General features: G+C 30.1%; 1 protein-coding gene across 4 annotated transcripts; it reads left to right on the forward strand.

The window, feature by feature from the left end:
• The first annotated feature begins 14,241 nt into the window (after window positions 1-14,241).
• LOC112274938 (cytochrome c-1) lies at window positions 14,242-16,493 on the forward strand. Of its 4 annotated transcripts, none has more exons than XM_090246266.1 (5): window positions 14,243-14,800; window positions 15,011-15,222; window positions 15,520-15,722; window positions 15,865-15,998; window positions 16,250-16,493. In XM_090246266.1, the coding sequence occupies exons 3-5, from the start codon at window positions 15,665-15,667 to the stop codon at window positions 16,337-16,339; spliced, it is 282 nt and encodes a 93-aa protein (XP_090102392.1). In that variant the 5' UTR covers window positions 14,243-14,800; window positions 15,011-15,222; window positions 15,520-15,664; the 3' UTR covers window positions 16,340-16,493. The 4 variants fall into 4 exon arrangements, with proteins under 4 accessions (XP_073386213.1, XP_090102392.1, XP_024360560.1 ...); XM_090246267.1 differs by having other exon boundaries at window positions 14,709-14,800; window positions 15,183-15,222; XM_073530112.2 differs by lacking the exon at window positions 15,520-15,722 and having other exon boundaries at window positions 14,242-14,800; window positions 15,183-15,222.
• The last annotated feature ends 17 nt before the right edge of the window (window positions 16,494-16,510 follow it).

The raw sequence follows: 16,510 nt of genomic DNA on the forward strand, positions 1-16,510 counted from the left end.
TTAATCTAAAAAGTATATTGGCTTAGTATAAAACTTCTTGAATTGCAAAACATGAGAGATCAAATAGATCCAAATATATAAAAGAAGCTTGAGTTGATATGCATTATTTAACATCAAAAATTACTATAGAAATGTAGAAAGATTTAAGCCATAATGGTGCCAACTTATGAATATGAGTTGATGTAGCAAATAAAAAATTGGTATTGGAGAGTAATTCCTAGTAATCCCCCAACAAAAGGTCTTATGTTGCTTGTAGTTATTCGTATATTACTTTGCTTGATTTTATATAATAAGAAGGTGGTGTTGTGTCTCCTATAAGGCCATTGTGAGCCAATGTATAAACTCTTCTATTGTCAGATTGTTGGTATCAATGGGACAATAGAGGCTTGTTGGCATAATCGGATGTTGATCAATATTAAGGAAGAATGGTGAATGAATGATATTTTCTTGAATACTATCATTGTAAGCAAACTTGAAGAGTATCAATTATCCATTCTTATCATTATGATGAATTGCCATGAATGTCTATAGCATATCCTCCAAGGTCTAATTTACATGCTTTATTTGTCCATTTATTTGAAGAAAGAAGGTTGTAGATATATCAAATTGTATATCCAATAGCTTCAACAAAGCCTAAAAAAAACTTCTCATGAAGCATGAATCTTCATCTGAAATGATAATATAAGTTAATCTATGGTGACAAATTTTAGTATCAACAAAGACTCGTGCAAGTATTGGACATCAATATTAAAGAGCACCGCAACCATATGAAGTTGCTTCAAGAGTCAGTCTATAAAGAAAACAATTGTAGTGTGATTGTAAGGCATATATGGCAAACATGTAATGAGATCCATAGTCACATGTTTCTAACATATCATTATTATATAACATAAAGCCTTATTTGAGAATGCACTAAGTACTTGGCTATAGAAGGTAGAAGAAAAATTCTAATAACAAGATTCTAACTCTAATAGAATCTTAAATAATTCCAATTAAACCTTAATAATGTTAATCAAGATTTAATAAAATCCAAAAAAACCTCAAAGAAATTACAAAAGGAGCATGAAAAAATCCTAAAGAAATTCAAAAGAAGTATTAGAATAAAATCTTAAATACATCTTAAATAAATTTCAATCAAATCTCAATGTAATCATAGTTAAAATCCTAATAGTTTTTAATTAAATCCTATGTCAAATTTTAATTAATTCTAAAAAATCCTAGATCCTAAAAAAATTCTAAATCCTAATCAATTCCTAAATTCTAAACCCAATCCTAAATCCTAATCAAATCATAGTTTAATTAATCTAATCCTAAGATGGTTTAGAACTTTAATATCTATCAATTATATCATTGATCTTGCTTAAGATTTTACATACCTCTCAACAACTAAGTTGGCAACAAGAATACAAAATTTGAAGTAGATCAAACTTATTAATTAGAAGATCAATCCTAAATTATGCTTAGGTATTGGCCAGCCTCCTATTCCAATCTAAATGTTGAACTTCTAGTACCAATATCTCCTTTTAGAATTATTAAATTACTTTCAAAATTTATTTAGATTGTTGCAAATTAAGTTAAGTCTTCATATAAAAAAATTCACTTCAATCCAATTGACAAATTGCTAAAGATCTTAAAAATATTCATTGACCCTCAAATTTCAATTTCTAAGTCTTCAATCCACAAAAACCTTCATACACTTTAATCTAATTGTTCAATTGACTTCAAAATTTGCACACACGTTTAAAATTACTACACCAATATTTTATCCAAAATTTACTTATATACATATTATAAAACTCAAAAAACCCTCAAATGTGTAAACATAGTTTTATTTCTCAAAATCCAAACTAACCAAAAATATCACTAACTTTAAAAATCTTCCAAGAATTGAATATGAATTTAATTGATATAAAACTAATGATTAATTTTTTTTATAAGTGTACTTTCAAATTCTATTCTTTGATCTCACAAAGAGCTCTAAAATTTTCGTAGATGTATGGTTTTGTCTATTGGGATCTAATTTTGACCTAGGTTAGCAACTAGTCTTCTTTGAATATCAATAATTAGTAATTTAAGAATTTTTTTATTTAAACCTATTAATAAAAAATTTGAAAACATGTCTATATCAATTGCTTATTTTATTTACTTTGATTTGAGGTATTTATGCTCCTATAAAGCAAATAGAAGCCTCTTCTCTAAAAGGCAGTATTAAAACTAATCTTTTTTACCTTCCTATCATTTATCCTTATTTCTCTACTATATCTTCCTATTAAGTTCTTCTATATCAACATCCATATTTTTATTTTTTATCATATAGTCATGTTGCTACATAACATTGTAGATAATAGAATTGATTGTAATAGTCTAGAAGATGCTGCATTATGTTGGCATGACTTGCGAGAATGCTTAAAAGCTTGAACATTATAATCCAAATTTGCTCAAAACCATATCTTTGAAATTTTTTCTAAAGTCTTCTCATGTCTTAAATTTTCAAATATGGAAATATCATATCTCTCTTAATGTATGCACATATGAAATATAGCATCATCAAGTACATAAATCTACTTTTTAAAATAGAATAAGCCATCAATAAGATGATAATTTTGATATTATACGTCATTTTTCTTCAGCCAATCAATAACCATCTAAAAATAAGTATTCCAATGTGTAACTTCTTTCCATTTTGCTCTTCTAGTTAGGTTTGAAATGATATTACTAATAGTAGTGATTTTTTCCTTATTCTTTGATTTGGGCTTTAAGTGATGTCTATATGATAAGGTATCTAATATAGTGTGTTGTTATCCTTGCTTATATTCAAGCTAAATATCAAAGAATCATAATTTTTCTTCCCAATGATGATGTTATAATTTCATATTTTTCAAATACAAATTGTATAGTAGATGCCAATAGTTAATCCAAACAATCACTAGCTTCTCTATTAAATAGTATTACCACATCTTTGTAGCATATACAATTGTTAGTTTCTCTTTATCACATATAGAATAATTACGCTCTATCCTTTTGAGCTTGCATAATTCATATGCTACAAGTTGAAGGCTCCTATTAAAGTTTTGTTGAAAGACTACACCAATAACAAAGTCAAAAGCATCAATGTCAAATATATAGAAAAGGTTGGGATCATACAATTGCAATATTGGAGTTGTAATGAGTATCTCCTTCAACTTATCAAAGGTCCTTTTTAGTTCCAATTTTTATTCAAATGGAGCACCTTTCTCCAATAGGTTTATCAATGAGGTAATAATATGTACAAATTACCAAACAAAATGGTGATAATATTCAGCAAGGCCTAAAAATGAGCAAACTTTAGAAGTATTCTTGAAGATTGGCCAATCTTCCACTGCTTTCTTCTTATCTTGCTCCATGCACATGTCTTTGAAGGATACGACATGCTCCAAAAAAATAACCTCTGACTTCCAAAGTTCATACTTTGATTACTTGCAATAGAAATAATTATCTTATAATTAGCATAAGATTTTTTATAGATATTATGTATGTTTCTTAGAGGTCTAACTATAAATTAGAATATCATTGATAAAGGTAATTATATACTTATCCAAAAGATCTCAAAACAATCTGTTCATGTAACCTATGAAAAAAGAAGCATTGGTTAGGCCATAAGATAAAATAAGCCATTTAAAATGTCCATAGCGCATACAAAATGTCATATTTTTTAAATTCTCTTTTGCAATAAGTATTTGCCAATAGCCACTCCAAAGGTCCAATTTGCTAAAAATGATGGAATTTCAAAATTAATTGACATCATCTATACATAGAAGTGAATATCCATTCTTGACAATCTACATATTAAGGCCTTGATAGTTAATGCAAAGCCAAAGTCAACCATTCTTTTTGGGTGCAAAGAATATATGTACTTTCTATTGTAATGTACTTTCTAGAATAAGTTCTTTTTCCAAAAGTTTTTCTAATGACTTTTGCAGCTCTTCAAGTTCATTTGATACCACACAATGAATTGGCCGACTTGCCAATTTGGCCTTAGGCAATAGTTCTATTTGGAAGGAAGCACCTTGATCAAGTGACATGCCATTAGGTAAGTCGGTTGAAAAAATATCTCAATATTCAAATATGAGTTGATCTACCCATTCTATTCTTTTGATTGTCTTAGCTACCATTGAAGCAAGATTTGAAACTACTATATATATTGATTGTTTATATTGTATTTGTTGCTTCATAAAGGTCATTTCTACAAGTAAGCCTTTAGTTGCAAATCATTTTTCCACCACTCAATGCGGAGGTATAAAGAGCCTCCTTACATTCACTATCTTTGAAAGAAATTATCCTTGTTAGTGAATCAACTTGCTTATTTTTCATCTCTAGCTATAGCATATTAAGAATAACATCATATCTGAGCTTGGTTATCTTAAACTTCTTTCTTAAGACATATGTCACTCAATTTCAAGGTTTCTTTTTTACATATTTCATTCAATACAATCTCTTAGTCATTTGTTGGATATATGCTCCTTTTTTTTATTACCTTGGTTTTAATCTCAAGTCAATTGGTAATTCTATTCGAGATACAATTTTCTATAGAATTACAATCTATAAGCATTTAACATGGTTGTTCTTTTAACTGATCTATTAGATACAGTAGTCGACTCTTTTGATAGTTGTCTAAAGTCATGCCATTTGTTTCTGAGAGACAATAGCTATTCACCATACTAGCCCTTAGTGCTTTTATTAAGAAGTCTTATTTTTCTACTCTATTTTATTATTAACTTGGTAAATTTCGAGGTTATATACTTGTCCTGATTTGTTTGAGCCTGAATTTTGATATTTTAGACAACCTCCAATTTGTTGGTTTGGCTCCCAAGAATAGAAATATAATTCTTTTTGTGCCAATATTTATTGTCTCTAAGGAATTATTCATCCTTACATGGCATCAATCTCCATTAATGTTGACTGTTGTGCCATAGTATTGGATAGCAGCATAGGACTTTATACAATAGGTCGTGCTCTGTAATTTTTGAAATCTATAGTATTGATCCTCTTTGCAATCCTAATTGCCTCTTCAAATGTTTGTGGATCCATTAATTTCACCTCTTATCAGATCACAAGTTTCAATTCTTGTATAAACTGATCCATCATTTTTACTTCTAAAATATTACTAATTTGGAGATATAGAGACTTGAATCATGAGACATAATCTTGTACTAACTTAAATTGTATAAGATTAATTAACTAATTATATGCTATCTTATCCATATTGGTAGGCCAAAATTGATTCTTAAACTTGGTTTCAAACTCTTTCTAGTTACAAAATCTACCTTGAGCTCCATAGCTTTGAGTTTGATGTTGCTACCAAATATTTGCTGCACCTCTCAAATAATTGGCTGCATATATAATTCCTTTAGTGGTATATGCTCCAAATAGTTGGAAATATTATTGCATGCTGAAGAGCCATTGGCATACATCTTCTTGTCTTAAAGTCATATAGTATGTATTGGATATATTTAATTTTAGCCTAGCAAATGTTGACTTTTTATCTTAAAGGCTTTTATTTGCTCCTATAGAGTAGCTATCTAGTCTAAAAGGTATTATACTTAAGTTTCCATCTAAGATTGCTTTGCCATATCTTTCATGCTACAATTTCCAAACTGAACTTTACTGATGTAATGCCTTCTTTTCTTCCAGCTGACTTCTTAAAAGTAGCTTGTGGTAGCCTCAAGTCAATACCTGATGTAAATATAATAACTAACCTCCAATTAGATAATAGCTATCAATGCATTATTAAAGAATAGACTAATACTGACTTTGATACCAATGAAACAAGAGTGGATTATCTTTAAGATTTAAGACTTTTATAATCTATAGCAATATAAATTCCATCACAATGTAGGACCAAAACAAAATTGATTAGAACTAAAAAAAATGGAGTATAAAAGGAAAATTGGAGAAAAAAAATAAAAGAACAAAATTGAACAAAAAAGTATAAAATCAAAATTTATCAAGAGAAAGATTCAAAGCCATACTTGATTCGATATCCAAATGACCATGGCAAGTCCTATTTATACTTTGCTCAATGATCTTATAATTTTTTTAAATATTTCTAATAATAGGTCTCATCTAAATGATTACCATAAGTCATTTTTAGAATATTCTATAGTAGATCATACAAAAACCACTAACTTAGCTAATTCTAGAAATTTCTAAAAACTTCTAAAAAATTTCCAAATATGGCTCCAACTACCTATCTCTATATGTCAACAATACAAATATCTTATCCATACTCCATTACAAAGGCCTTCCTCACACTTATCAATGCCTTTTTTACTATTAGTCTTGTTTTAAGAATTTCTAATCTCCTTGTCTTTGACAATAATCATCTTATTTCTAATACTATACTATTTTTGAGTGATTATCTATTATTTTCTAGTATTACAAGAATGTATTGACCATTAGATTTTTTGTAATTCATATCTTTGATAATTTAAAAAATATATTAATTTATTATTCTTTATTTTTTATTTAAAAATGAATAAATTATCACACTTCTTTTATTTTATTTTAAAGATTACAAAATATAAAAGTTTAAACTAATATTTTTTTTTATCTAATATGATTTTTTTTTTAAAGAGAGTGAACTACTCTACTTTGTAATAATTTTTATTTGATATTAGAAGTTATCAATTATTGTCCTCTAATTTAACTTGTAGATTCATGAAAGTTTTTTATTATAAAAATAGAAGGAAATATTAAGAATGTTATATTTGATAAAAATGAGAATAGATTTGCAACTATTATAGATCAACTATAGATAGATAGTCCATTGTAAGTTATAGATAAAAATGAGAATAGATTTGCAACTATTATAGATTTACAACAATTATATTTTTGAAAGATGTTTTAAAAAAAATATTTCAATTGAAAGGACAAGTCGACAAATGACAACAATTTTTTAACTTTTAAAAACGTATTCATTAAGGCTAAAACTTATATAAATTGATATAATATGTTTTAAATTACTAAATAAATAAGAAAATATTTGATATTATAATATAACAAGTTATCTTGCTTGAAAATACATTATATACTTGGTTGTAGAAGAAAAATTAGAAATTTCAACAACAAAGGTTCTAATAATTTTAATAGAATCTTAAAGAAATATCAATTAAATCTTAGAAATACTAATCGAATCTTAATTAATTTTTAAGAAATATTAAAGTTTTTTTTAATCATAAATAAATTATTAAAATTATTTTAAAAATAAATTATTAAAAAATTATTAAAAAATCTTAAATAAATCTTAAATAAATTCCAACCAAATCCTAATGTAGCTTTAAAAAAATCCTATATAAATCCTAAGTAAATTCCAACCAAATTCTAATGTAGCTTTAACTAAATCTTAAATAATTTTTTAAAAAACCTTAATCAAATTCTCATGAAATCTTATTGGAACCTTAAAAAAATCTAAATAAATACTAATAAAATCTTAAATAAATCTTAAATTAATCCTAGCCATATCTCTATAGTTATTTTGAAACTTTAATAATTATTGATCAAAATTTTGAATTTGATTAATTTTTTTAAAAAATTTCAATCTTTAAGTAAATAATAAGTATAAAAAATTTTAAAAAAATCAATCTAATCAATTGGATAATAAGAATTCATAATATTCTTTGATATTTTCCATTCTTTTTTTCTAATCTAGATATTGACCTTTAAGAAATAATTATTTCTTATTGAATTATTCATATGTTCTTTAAATTGACAAATTATTTAAATATATAAGCTTTTTTTATTTTTTTAAATATAAAATCACTAAAAAGAACTTTAAATTTGAAAAGCTTTCAAAAACTTAATATATATCAATATTAATTTTAACCAATAGTTATTTCATCCTCTTTAAGTCTTCTTAATAATCTTTTTCTTTAATGAACAAAAAAAATTGAGTATCACCATAGATTTGGAGTCTTGTGCTTTAAAATCTAATTTTTGATCCTTATTCATAATTGGTCTTGCTTTGATCCTTAGTCATAATTGGTCTTGCTTTGATCCTTAGTCATAATTGGTCTTGTTTTGACCCTTATTTATAATTGGTCATATCAATGAAACTATTCTTTTAGATGAAGCAATTAATAGTAAATATAGCTTTGTAATATTTAATATGATTGAATATCCATCTAATTCAATTATTTTAAGTTTATTTTAGCTATAAAAGTATTATCTTCAAATAGACTAGTTTTTTCATAACCTTGATTTTTTTTAAAGTATAGGCCATAGTTTTATTATTCAAGCAAAAGAACATAAGTCCAATATAATCAAATCTTTATTAGCAAGTATAAGAACTTTTATACATGTGGAAAAAAATTTGTCAATTATTCTTATTTATATCACGTCCATTTTTGATGGTAGAAAGACTTCAAGTGGCATTTTAAACCAATATCAAGATTATTAAGATGGTTGTAAGAAGAAAAAGATAGATATGCTTGTAGAAAATTATTATTTTGATTGCTTAATTTATCATTAAAAAAGAGCTCAACTACCATTTGGACTAATCCATAGCTTATAACAAAAAGAGTTGTCCACACTTAAGATGTACATTGACAAAAATATGGCTAATAACTTCACATACCATTTAAAATCTCTAATAGTAGCTTTTATTCTGTTTCTAAAGAGAAATAAAGTATCATGACAAATATATGTATATTATCAATGATTTAATAAGATCACCATTAAAAATAGATAGCTTCTATCTTCAATATTGATATTTCTTAATCAATTGAATGAAGACAAGATCTATATCAAAATAGATCTACAAAGAGCATACAATTTAATATACATTAAAAAAAATATGAGTAGAAGATTATATTTTAAATTAAGTATGGAAATTTTAAATATAATGTCATATCTTTTGGACTTATAAATGCGTTAGCTGATTTTTAATATATTATGAATGATTATTTTTGAAAACTTTTAGATGCAATTATCATTTGTTATTAAGTCAACAATTTAATCTACTTTAAAAATACAAAAAAGTATAAACTTTAGGTTTGTCATATGTTTCAAAAATTTAGAGATGCAAGATTGTATACTAAGATGGAAAATTATATATTTTACTAAATTCAATTCGACTCCTTAAAATATATTACTTCAAATAATAATCTTATGATGGATCCTAAAAAGTTGAAATTATTAAATATTAAAAGATTCCAAATATAATAAAAGATATCTAATAGTTTTTTTTTAAATTAATTATTATTAGATCTTTATCAAAAAAAATTCTATTGCAACTCTACTTACATATTTGGCTTTTAAGTACAAACTTAAGTAAAATAAAGAAACTAAAGTAACATTTGAAGCTTTAAAATATATATATATATATATATATCTAGATATATTATTTTTTTTTAATCTTGTATTATGTTGACTTTTTTAAGACATTTTTCATACATATTTTAAATTATCACAAAGTTCATTGAAATATTTTGTTATCAAGATTTAAATTTAAGATCATTTATTGGTCTAGAAACAAATAAGATTTATTAGAGATTCTAATTTTATACTAAAAAAAGATATAATTTTTTATCAATAATAATATATTCTATATTTAAAAGTATCATAAGATCTAAAATATTTTGGATACAATTAAGACCTTGGAGTTAATATCAAGAGATTTTTAGTAGCCTAAAATATAGAAAGCAATTAAAGTCCTTATACAATCATATAATGTTTGTTTATGTTTAAAAATTATTTTTCATCAGCCTTATTTATTTTTCTAATAACTATATATACTAAAACAACTATAGTTTTTTTTTCTATAGATCTTATTATAGATCTTTCAATCTCAAGTTCTTATAACTCTATATTTTTAATTATAGATTATATCACTAAAATGGCATATTTTATACCAAATATAAAAATTATCTCAAGTAAAGTAACAAATAATTTTTTTTTGCCAATATTTATCATTGTCATGAATTACTAAGCGATATTATATTAGATAGAAGAACTCAATTTGTATCAAGGTTTTGAGAAAAAAATTCAAGCTATTAAAGGTAGACCTAAAATTATCTTTAGCTTTTTATCCTCATAATATTGAAGAAAAATAATAAATTAATTAATTTTTAAAGCAGTATTTGAGATATACCATCAACTAATATTAAGATAATTAGACAATTCTTTTTTTATTAGAAAATTTTGGTTATTATAATATAATATATTTTTTTATCTAATAAATAATTTTTTATATAATTATAATTATCATCCATAATTTAATACTTTTAACTTCACAAAAATTAATAATCCCATAGCAAAAGATTTAGAAAATTACTTATTAGAACTATATGCAATAATAAAGATACAATCAAACAAAGCTTAAGAACGACAAAAAAAGCAACACAAATATTTATTGCAAACAAAAATTTCAATTCTCCATTGGCAATAAAATATAATTACTTTGTCATAATATCAAGATTAATTATTCTTATAATAAATTGATAAGTTGTATAGACTTAGATCATTTTTTATTTGTGAATGGATCAATTCCATTGCTTATTAATTATAACTACCAAAATTTGTGAAAATCCATTTCATATTCTATATGTTTGTTTTTGAGCCATACAAGATAAAGATTATATTAGAAAAAAGACAAATATTAGCTTCTTCTATAGTTATAGTAAATAATTAAGAATTTGAAATCAAAGAAGTCTTTGCCTCAAGGCGGCGCTAAAATAAATTTGAATATCTTGTACATTGGCATAGATATAATATTAATAAATATATATGGAAGCCAAAAATCTTACAAATACAACAAAGAAAGTTGATGCTTTTTATTAACATCCATCAAAATTAAGTTAAAGAATCAAATAATTTTTTAATATAAATAAAATAAAATAAAATTTAGTAAAGATTGCATTCTATCTTTTATACTTATTTGTGGTTTCTACATATTTGTTGTGCAAAGAAGATAGAAAATCAATAACCAATAGATTCAATCTAAAAGCTATTGTTTATTGGATTATTATATAAAGCATTGAGATTATTACAAACTTCAAGACAATATAATAGAGTTGATGATCCTCAAAAAAGACATCTTCTTATCTAAATAGATAGTAAGAAATAACGTATTTGGTATTGCAACCTTAGAAGAGACTTTTTGATGTTTGATGAAATTACTAGAAGTATAAAGTATTCCTTATCATATTTCAAATACTTTATTTGAAGGAAGATAAAAAATGCCTCAACAATAATTAAATACCAAGGTAGTCTTTGTGCTATGGTATCAAATACTATTAATGGCTAAGAAGATCTTTCAACTATTTTCAAAGAAAATAAAAATCAAAGTATGTGACAAACACAATTTGTCTTAGCTTGGACTTCCTCAACATGTAATCTTTACTTTCAATAAATTCATCGCTCGAAGGGGAGTAGTATCATTGAAATATATATTTACTTAAATTAAATGAGTTAGATAGAAATAAGTACAAGTAAATAAATTCAATGATATTTTATAAAATAGCTTTATAGATGCAAATTTGATTTTTTATGTATTTGTAGGTGATTGGTAGATTGAAAATTAGGCCAAAAGTTGGCCACATGTCACACATATTGATGACTTGTGGTAGAAGTTGACCATATGGTATACATATAAAAAACTTATTTTGTAAGTTAGACACATGTCTCAAAAATTGGACATGTGTTAGAGTTGTAATGCAAAGTTTTAACTCCAAAAAATAATTGTGGTTGAAATTTTATAAAGAAAAATGAGTTTATAATGTAGAAAAAAACAAGCATTCAAATTTGGGTCATTTGTGAAGGCATGATTTTCAATACACTTTGATTTTATAAAACACCTAAAAATGTATTTAAAATATGGGTACATTTGAAAATCAAGTAAATGAAGAAGAAAATAAAATAAAACTACCAACGGCTATCAGAAAAGAGATTGCAAATTTTAAAATTAACCTCTATTGTGGAAGTGCATTTGCACTGTTGAACATGAGTGCCTTGAGAGTTTCAAGGCTTCTCAGAGTGGAATACCTGCAGCGTCTCCCTGCAATTTGCAGCTAACAGGCGAATGCAGCTTGTCACCGAAGCACCAGAGAACTCATGTTCGTGAGGAGGACGTTCTTCACAATATGGACGTCGGCATTCAACTCCAATCCTGCTGACTGCTCTGTCCTCAAACCGCTCTTATTCCTGTTTTTTGATGTCAAACTGAGATATAAGTGTCCTGGGTTCTGTCGGTCTAAAACACCAACTCCACAAATGCAGATGATGTGAATGCGTGAGGTGGTTTTGGTAGAGTTGGACTTGGTTTCCAGTGTACACACAGCATGCTCATTGATAAGTAGGTCTAGCTTTCAAAAGTGGTTTAAGACGTGTATACACACAATATTAATGTAACATTCTGAGTTTGGATAACGAATAAAGTTGTATGTTCTCTGCCAACAGCCCGCTAATATCCTGGTTCCGGACTATCGACATCGTCCACTGTACTAAGATCCGTGGAGAGAATTTTCAAGTAATGACCATCCACCTGGAGCAGCTTGGACTCTCGTGGATGACCCATCCTGCACACCAGCTATAGCATTTCATTGATACATAGATCCATCGCAAACTCAAAATCGACTTGGTGTCCAAACTTTACTTGCCAAACGATAACTGGACCAGTCCGAAATTTATATTCCGAATAAGAATTTCGGGTTGTGACTGGTTAAACGACAATGTCCGCTGCTGTGATATGATGAACTAGTGCAGTGGTTCTGTCGGGAAGTGATTAACAGATAACAAGCTGGAAGTTGTTGGTGAGCTAAACTTAGTTGAAATAGCAGTGTCCACAGCTAATGAGTTCATCTCCTTCAACCCAGCCAGCCTTTAAGCGGTGCTGCAAATTAGACAGCTTGTTTAGGACGCATGTGGTAGGACCCGGGTGTATTTACTCTCTTCAAAAGAAATCAAAATCTATGCACATCAGTTAAGAGGAAACCATGCGAGAATATGCTGCAAATGCTTACCTCTTTAATAACATACAGCAGAACATGGACAACAACACTGCAGATATTACGACCCAAATCGACAACCAAACTGATAGCGAAACACTACGACGAGGAGGAAGTTGTGTAACCATTAAACTCGGTTTCAGCGTACGAAACCTTAAATCCATAAAGGTATGTTTTCATGAGTTGTGATAGATCCTCTAAAGATTCCACGTCAACTCATTCTCTTAGTTAATCCAATTTTGGAGAGAGTGGCTGCTTCGTTGCAGCCTAAATCCCTTCTCTAACTCCATCATCATCTTCTTTATAAGGAATTAGCTCTTTTAGTCGGGTTAGCCAAGAATTTTCTGCAAGCAAGGCTTCACGATTTTCTGTTGATTGCACTGGTGACGAGCCATCTTTCCTTGAGTAAGGAAAAAGGAATAGAGATACCCTTGTCACTCGAACTGAACCACACGGAGTGTAGTTACGTTATCTGAAGCTTTCCTCTAGCCAATGGTCCACCAGTTGTAACAGTCGTCGTCACTGTTCACTTGAAATCTCGCACTCCTTGTAATTCAAGGTTCATGCTCCTCGGGGAGGACGTGGTGACCACTAATATGTATCGGCTCTGTGGTTGTCAGCCTTCCAATCTTCTAATCACAAGATCCTAAACCCCAATATTAGGTAGGCCAGCACTGAATCTTTTGTGACAATGCTAACCTGAAATGCCAGCTTGATCATTCTACATCACCGAAAACGTTACCCACTGCGCTTTATTATATTTGCAGGCACTACTTGTGGGTCTCGCATGAATCGAATAAACAGCCTTGTTCCTCATGAAACCCTGGCTTTGTATGTTGGCATAACATTTAGCCTATAGGGGTATATTACTTTCGCCAAAACAGAGTTGGAACTGTTGTGTACAATCTCCTTGACAGAACCACGACACAGTGGGTGAGACTATTACCCGTGAAAATTTGAGTACTAAGTAACCTTGAGAGATCGCCACTCAGGACATCATCGATGGACTACTTGGGTGTTTCTCGGAAACAGTCATTCAATCGCCGGGGTGAGCTGGTGGGATTCAGTTAGTCATCTTTAACGGTAGAAGGCTTCGATGTAGAAAGCCCTGATCACAACGTTCACAACATCACCTGTAGGATTTATCATGAGATAAATTGCGTAGAAAACTCATCTTGGGGTTAAAGATAGAAAAAGAGGTCTACGATTTCGAAACGTTTGTGGGTGATCAGGTAAAGAGATATAATGTAGGGAAACGATTTGGAGTGACTTAACAACTCTTATTAATGACGTTTGACATAACACCGAATTCATGGAACAATATCTGGTTTCACACATTCAACTATTTCTATTGATCTAGATGTCAACGACTTCGATGTTCTGCTGTGGAACTTGCAGTGTAGCCTCGGCATCCAGAGAGTGAGTTCCTTTCCTTACACAAACCTGCACGCCCTCCCCTCGCGAAAGCCGCCACCAACACTTAATTTCTCTCGTAAGACTCCAAGGGACTACTTTCACCGTCACTCCCCTACAGCGCTGGCATTTGTTTTCTTGCCTTTCTCCCGAATCTCTATCCCGTTCTTGCTAACATCTATGTTAGCTCCAAGTTCCTGACCATTTCTATCTGAAGAGATCGAGACGCTTACTCCTCCTTTAGCCTAAGATCCCAGAATTTGCGTCGGGCAAGTCCCCTCATAGTGTTCTTAGTATGGCAACATTTGGAGAGGCGCCCAAAGGAAATGGCAAGGCGGGGGAGAAGATCTTCAAGACCAAATGCGCCCAGTGCCACGGCATCGCCGCCTCTGAAGGCCACAAGCAAGGTATGTGAAAGAAGACTGACCTCGCACAGCAATTTCCGCATGTTTGCATCGTTCTTCGGCGCCATTCTCAAGTAACACAGCCTGTTTTCATGGTCTGTGGCGCTTCGCATCATCACGAACCATCATTTTCATACCAACCTTCAAGCAACATCATATTCTCGAGTGAAAATAACCGGGTCATCTCGATTTACCAAGACTACCCCACTCCAGATGATTTCTCATTATAGACTCGCCTACATTTAAAGAACATGGCACGGGGCGCATGTTCTTCATTGTGTTTTTATGAAGAAGCGAATCCTGTTCACAAGGCTTTGTCAACGAAATGGCGTTCGACTTGGAGTGATGATTCGGCACTTATGAAACAGACTGGGCTGCTTTGCAGATTAAAACCTTTGTATTTCCCACGCCAACCAGACAGTTAGGTAATATATTTTGCATCTTATGAACAATTTTACGAAGCAAACGTGTCTCCCTGTTGTCGGGAATTGTCCTGGAGTATGTTTCGCTTTTTTCGTAGTGCCACATGTTCATAATTCGTGATGCAAAATCGCTGCTTTTAGGAGACTTTTTTGGTACTCGCACAAGCTGAGGAGCAAAAAAATCAATTAAAACTGGAAGCTTCATTCGTGAAAATGTTGGGCCGTAAACTGGGTTGAAGATCTGAAAGGGAGGGTGGATGAGTTGGACGGTATGATAAACTTCATCTGCTGGACATTCAGGTTTAAACACTGATCCCTACAGTGCAATCAGCCAACTCATCCAACTCATCCGCCGTCAAACCGTAGCCATCTGAGCATAAACAAAGAGAGAGTTGATGGGAGTAAGGTGCTGCTGGAAAGAGCGCGCGCAAACTGCACTGATGAGATGGGAAGGACGATAGGAGATCACCCAACTGAGGCATTTAGGTTAAGACATCATTTAGGTTAAGTGATGGTTCTGACTGGAATGCAGTTCAGATAGATAATGCTCGACAATACATAATAACAATACATACAATACGAAGGGAGATAGGATATGGATTCATACGCTGTTCAATGGTGTGTCCGTTGCGGTGGTGAGTGCAGGACCCAACTTGCAAGGATTGTTCGGGAGAACGTCGGGAACTGCAGCAGGATACTCGTATTCGGCAGCAAACAAAACCAAGGCGGTGAAATGGAACGAGACTTCGCTGTACGAGTACCTGCTCAATCCGAAGAAGGTAGACAGCAGCACTCAACCCCCAACCCTGCCCTACCCCTCTATTGTTTTGGTTTTGTTGGTTTTGTTGTCTCTGCAACCCTTCATGTCTGTGTCTGTGTCTGTGTCTGTCTGTCATTGCTGTGGCTGTGAGGAGTGGATTTGCATGCATCCCATTCCAGGCCAGAGTGGCCATTGCGTCCCAGCAGTAGAGTGAGTGTAAGGCCTGTTGCATCTGAACTGCAATCGACCGTGAGCATGCTTGCATTGCAGTACATTCCTGGCACCAAGATGGTCTTTCCAGGCTTGAAAAAACCACAAGATCGTGCTGATCTCATTGCTTACCTTAAAAGTGCTTCTTGATTTTGAATAAACAAATGTTTTACTTAGTTCTTTTACACAAACAAAAAAACAAACAAACATTAAGACTTTTGCTTTTGCATTGGTCTACAAATTTGGCATGTCTCAAAACAAAACAAAAAAATAAAAAATAAAAATAAAATTAGAATGTTATAAATATTTCTCTAACTTGAA

This window comes from Physcomitrium patens, chromosome 22, assembly GCF_059467195.1.
Source record: "Physcomitrium patens ecotype Gransden chromosome 22, ASM5946719v1, whole genome shotgun sequence".
Taxonomy (NCBI): domain Eukaryota; kingdom Viridiplantae; phylum Streptophyta; class Bryopsida; order Funariales; family Funariaceae; genus Physcomitrium; species Physcomitrium patens.

What these genes read in the sequence shown, in the direction of transcription:
- LOC112274938 (XM_073530112.2), top strand. Translation starts at nt 14,720, where the DNA reads ATGGCAAGGCGGGGGAGAAGATCTTCAAGACCAAATGCGCCCAGTGCC. An exon ending in CTCTGAAGGCCACAAGCAAG is followed by an intron (nt 14,801 to 15,182) that starts GTATGTGAAAGA and finishes GCTGCTTTGCAG; the next exon opens with ATTAAAACCTTTGTATTTCC. An exon ending in CACGCCAACCAGACAGTTAG is followed by an intron (nt 15,223 to 15,864) that starts GTAATATATTTT and finishes TGGTGAGTGCAG; the next exon opens with GACCCAACTTGCAAGGATTG.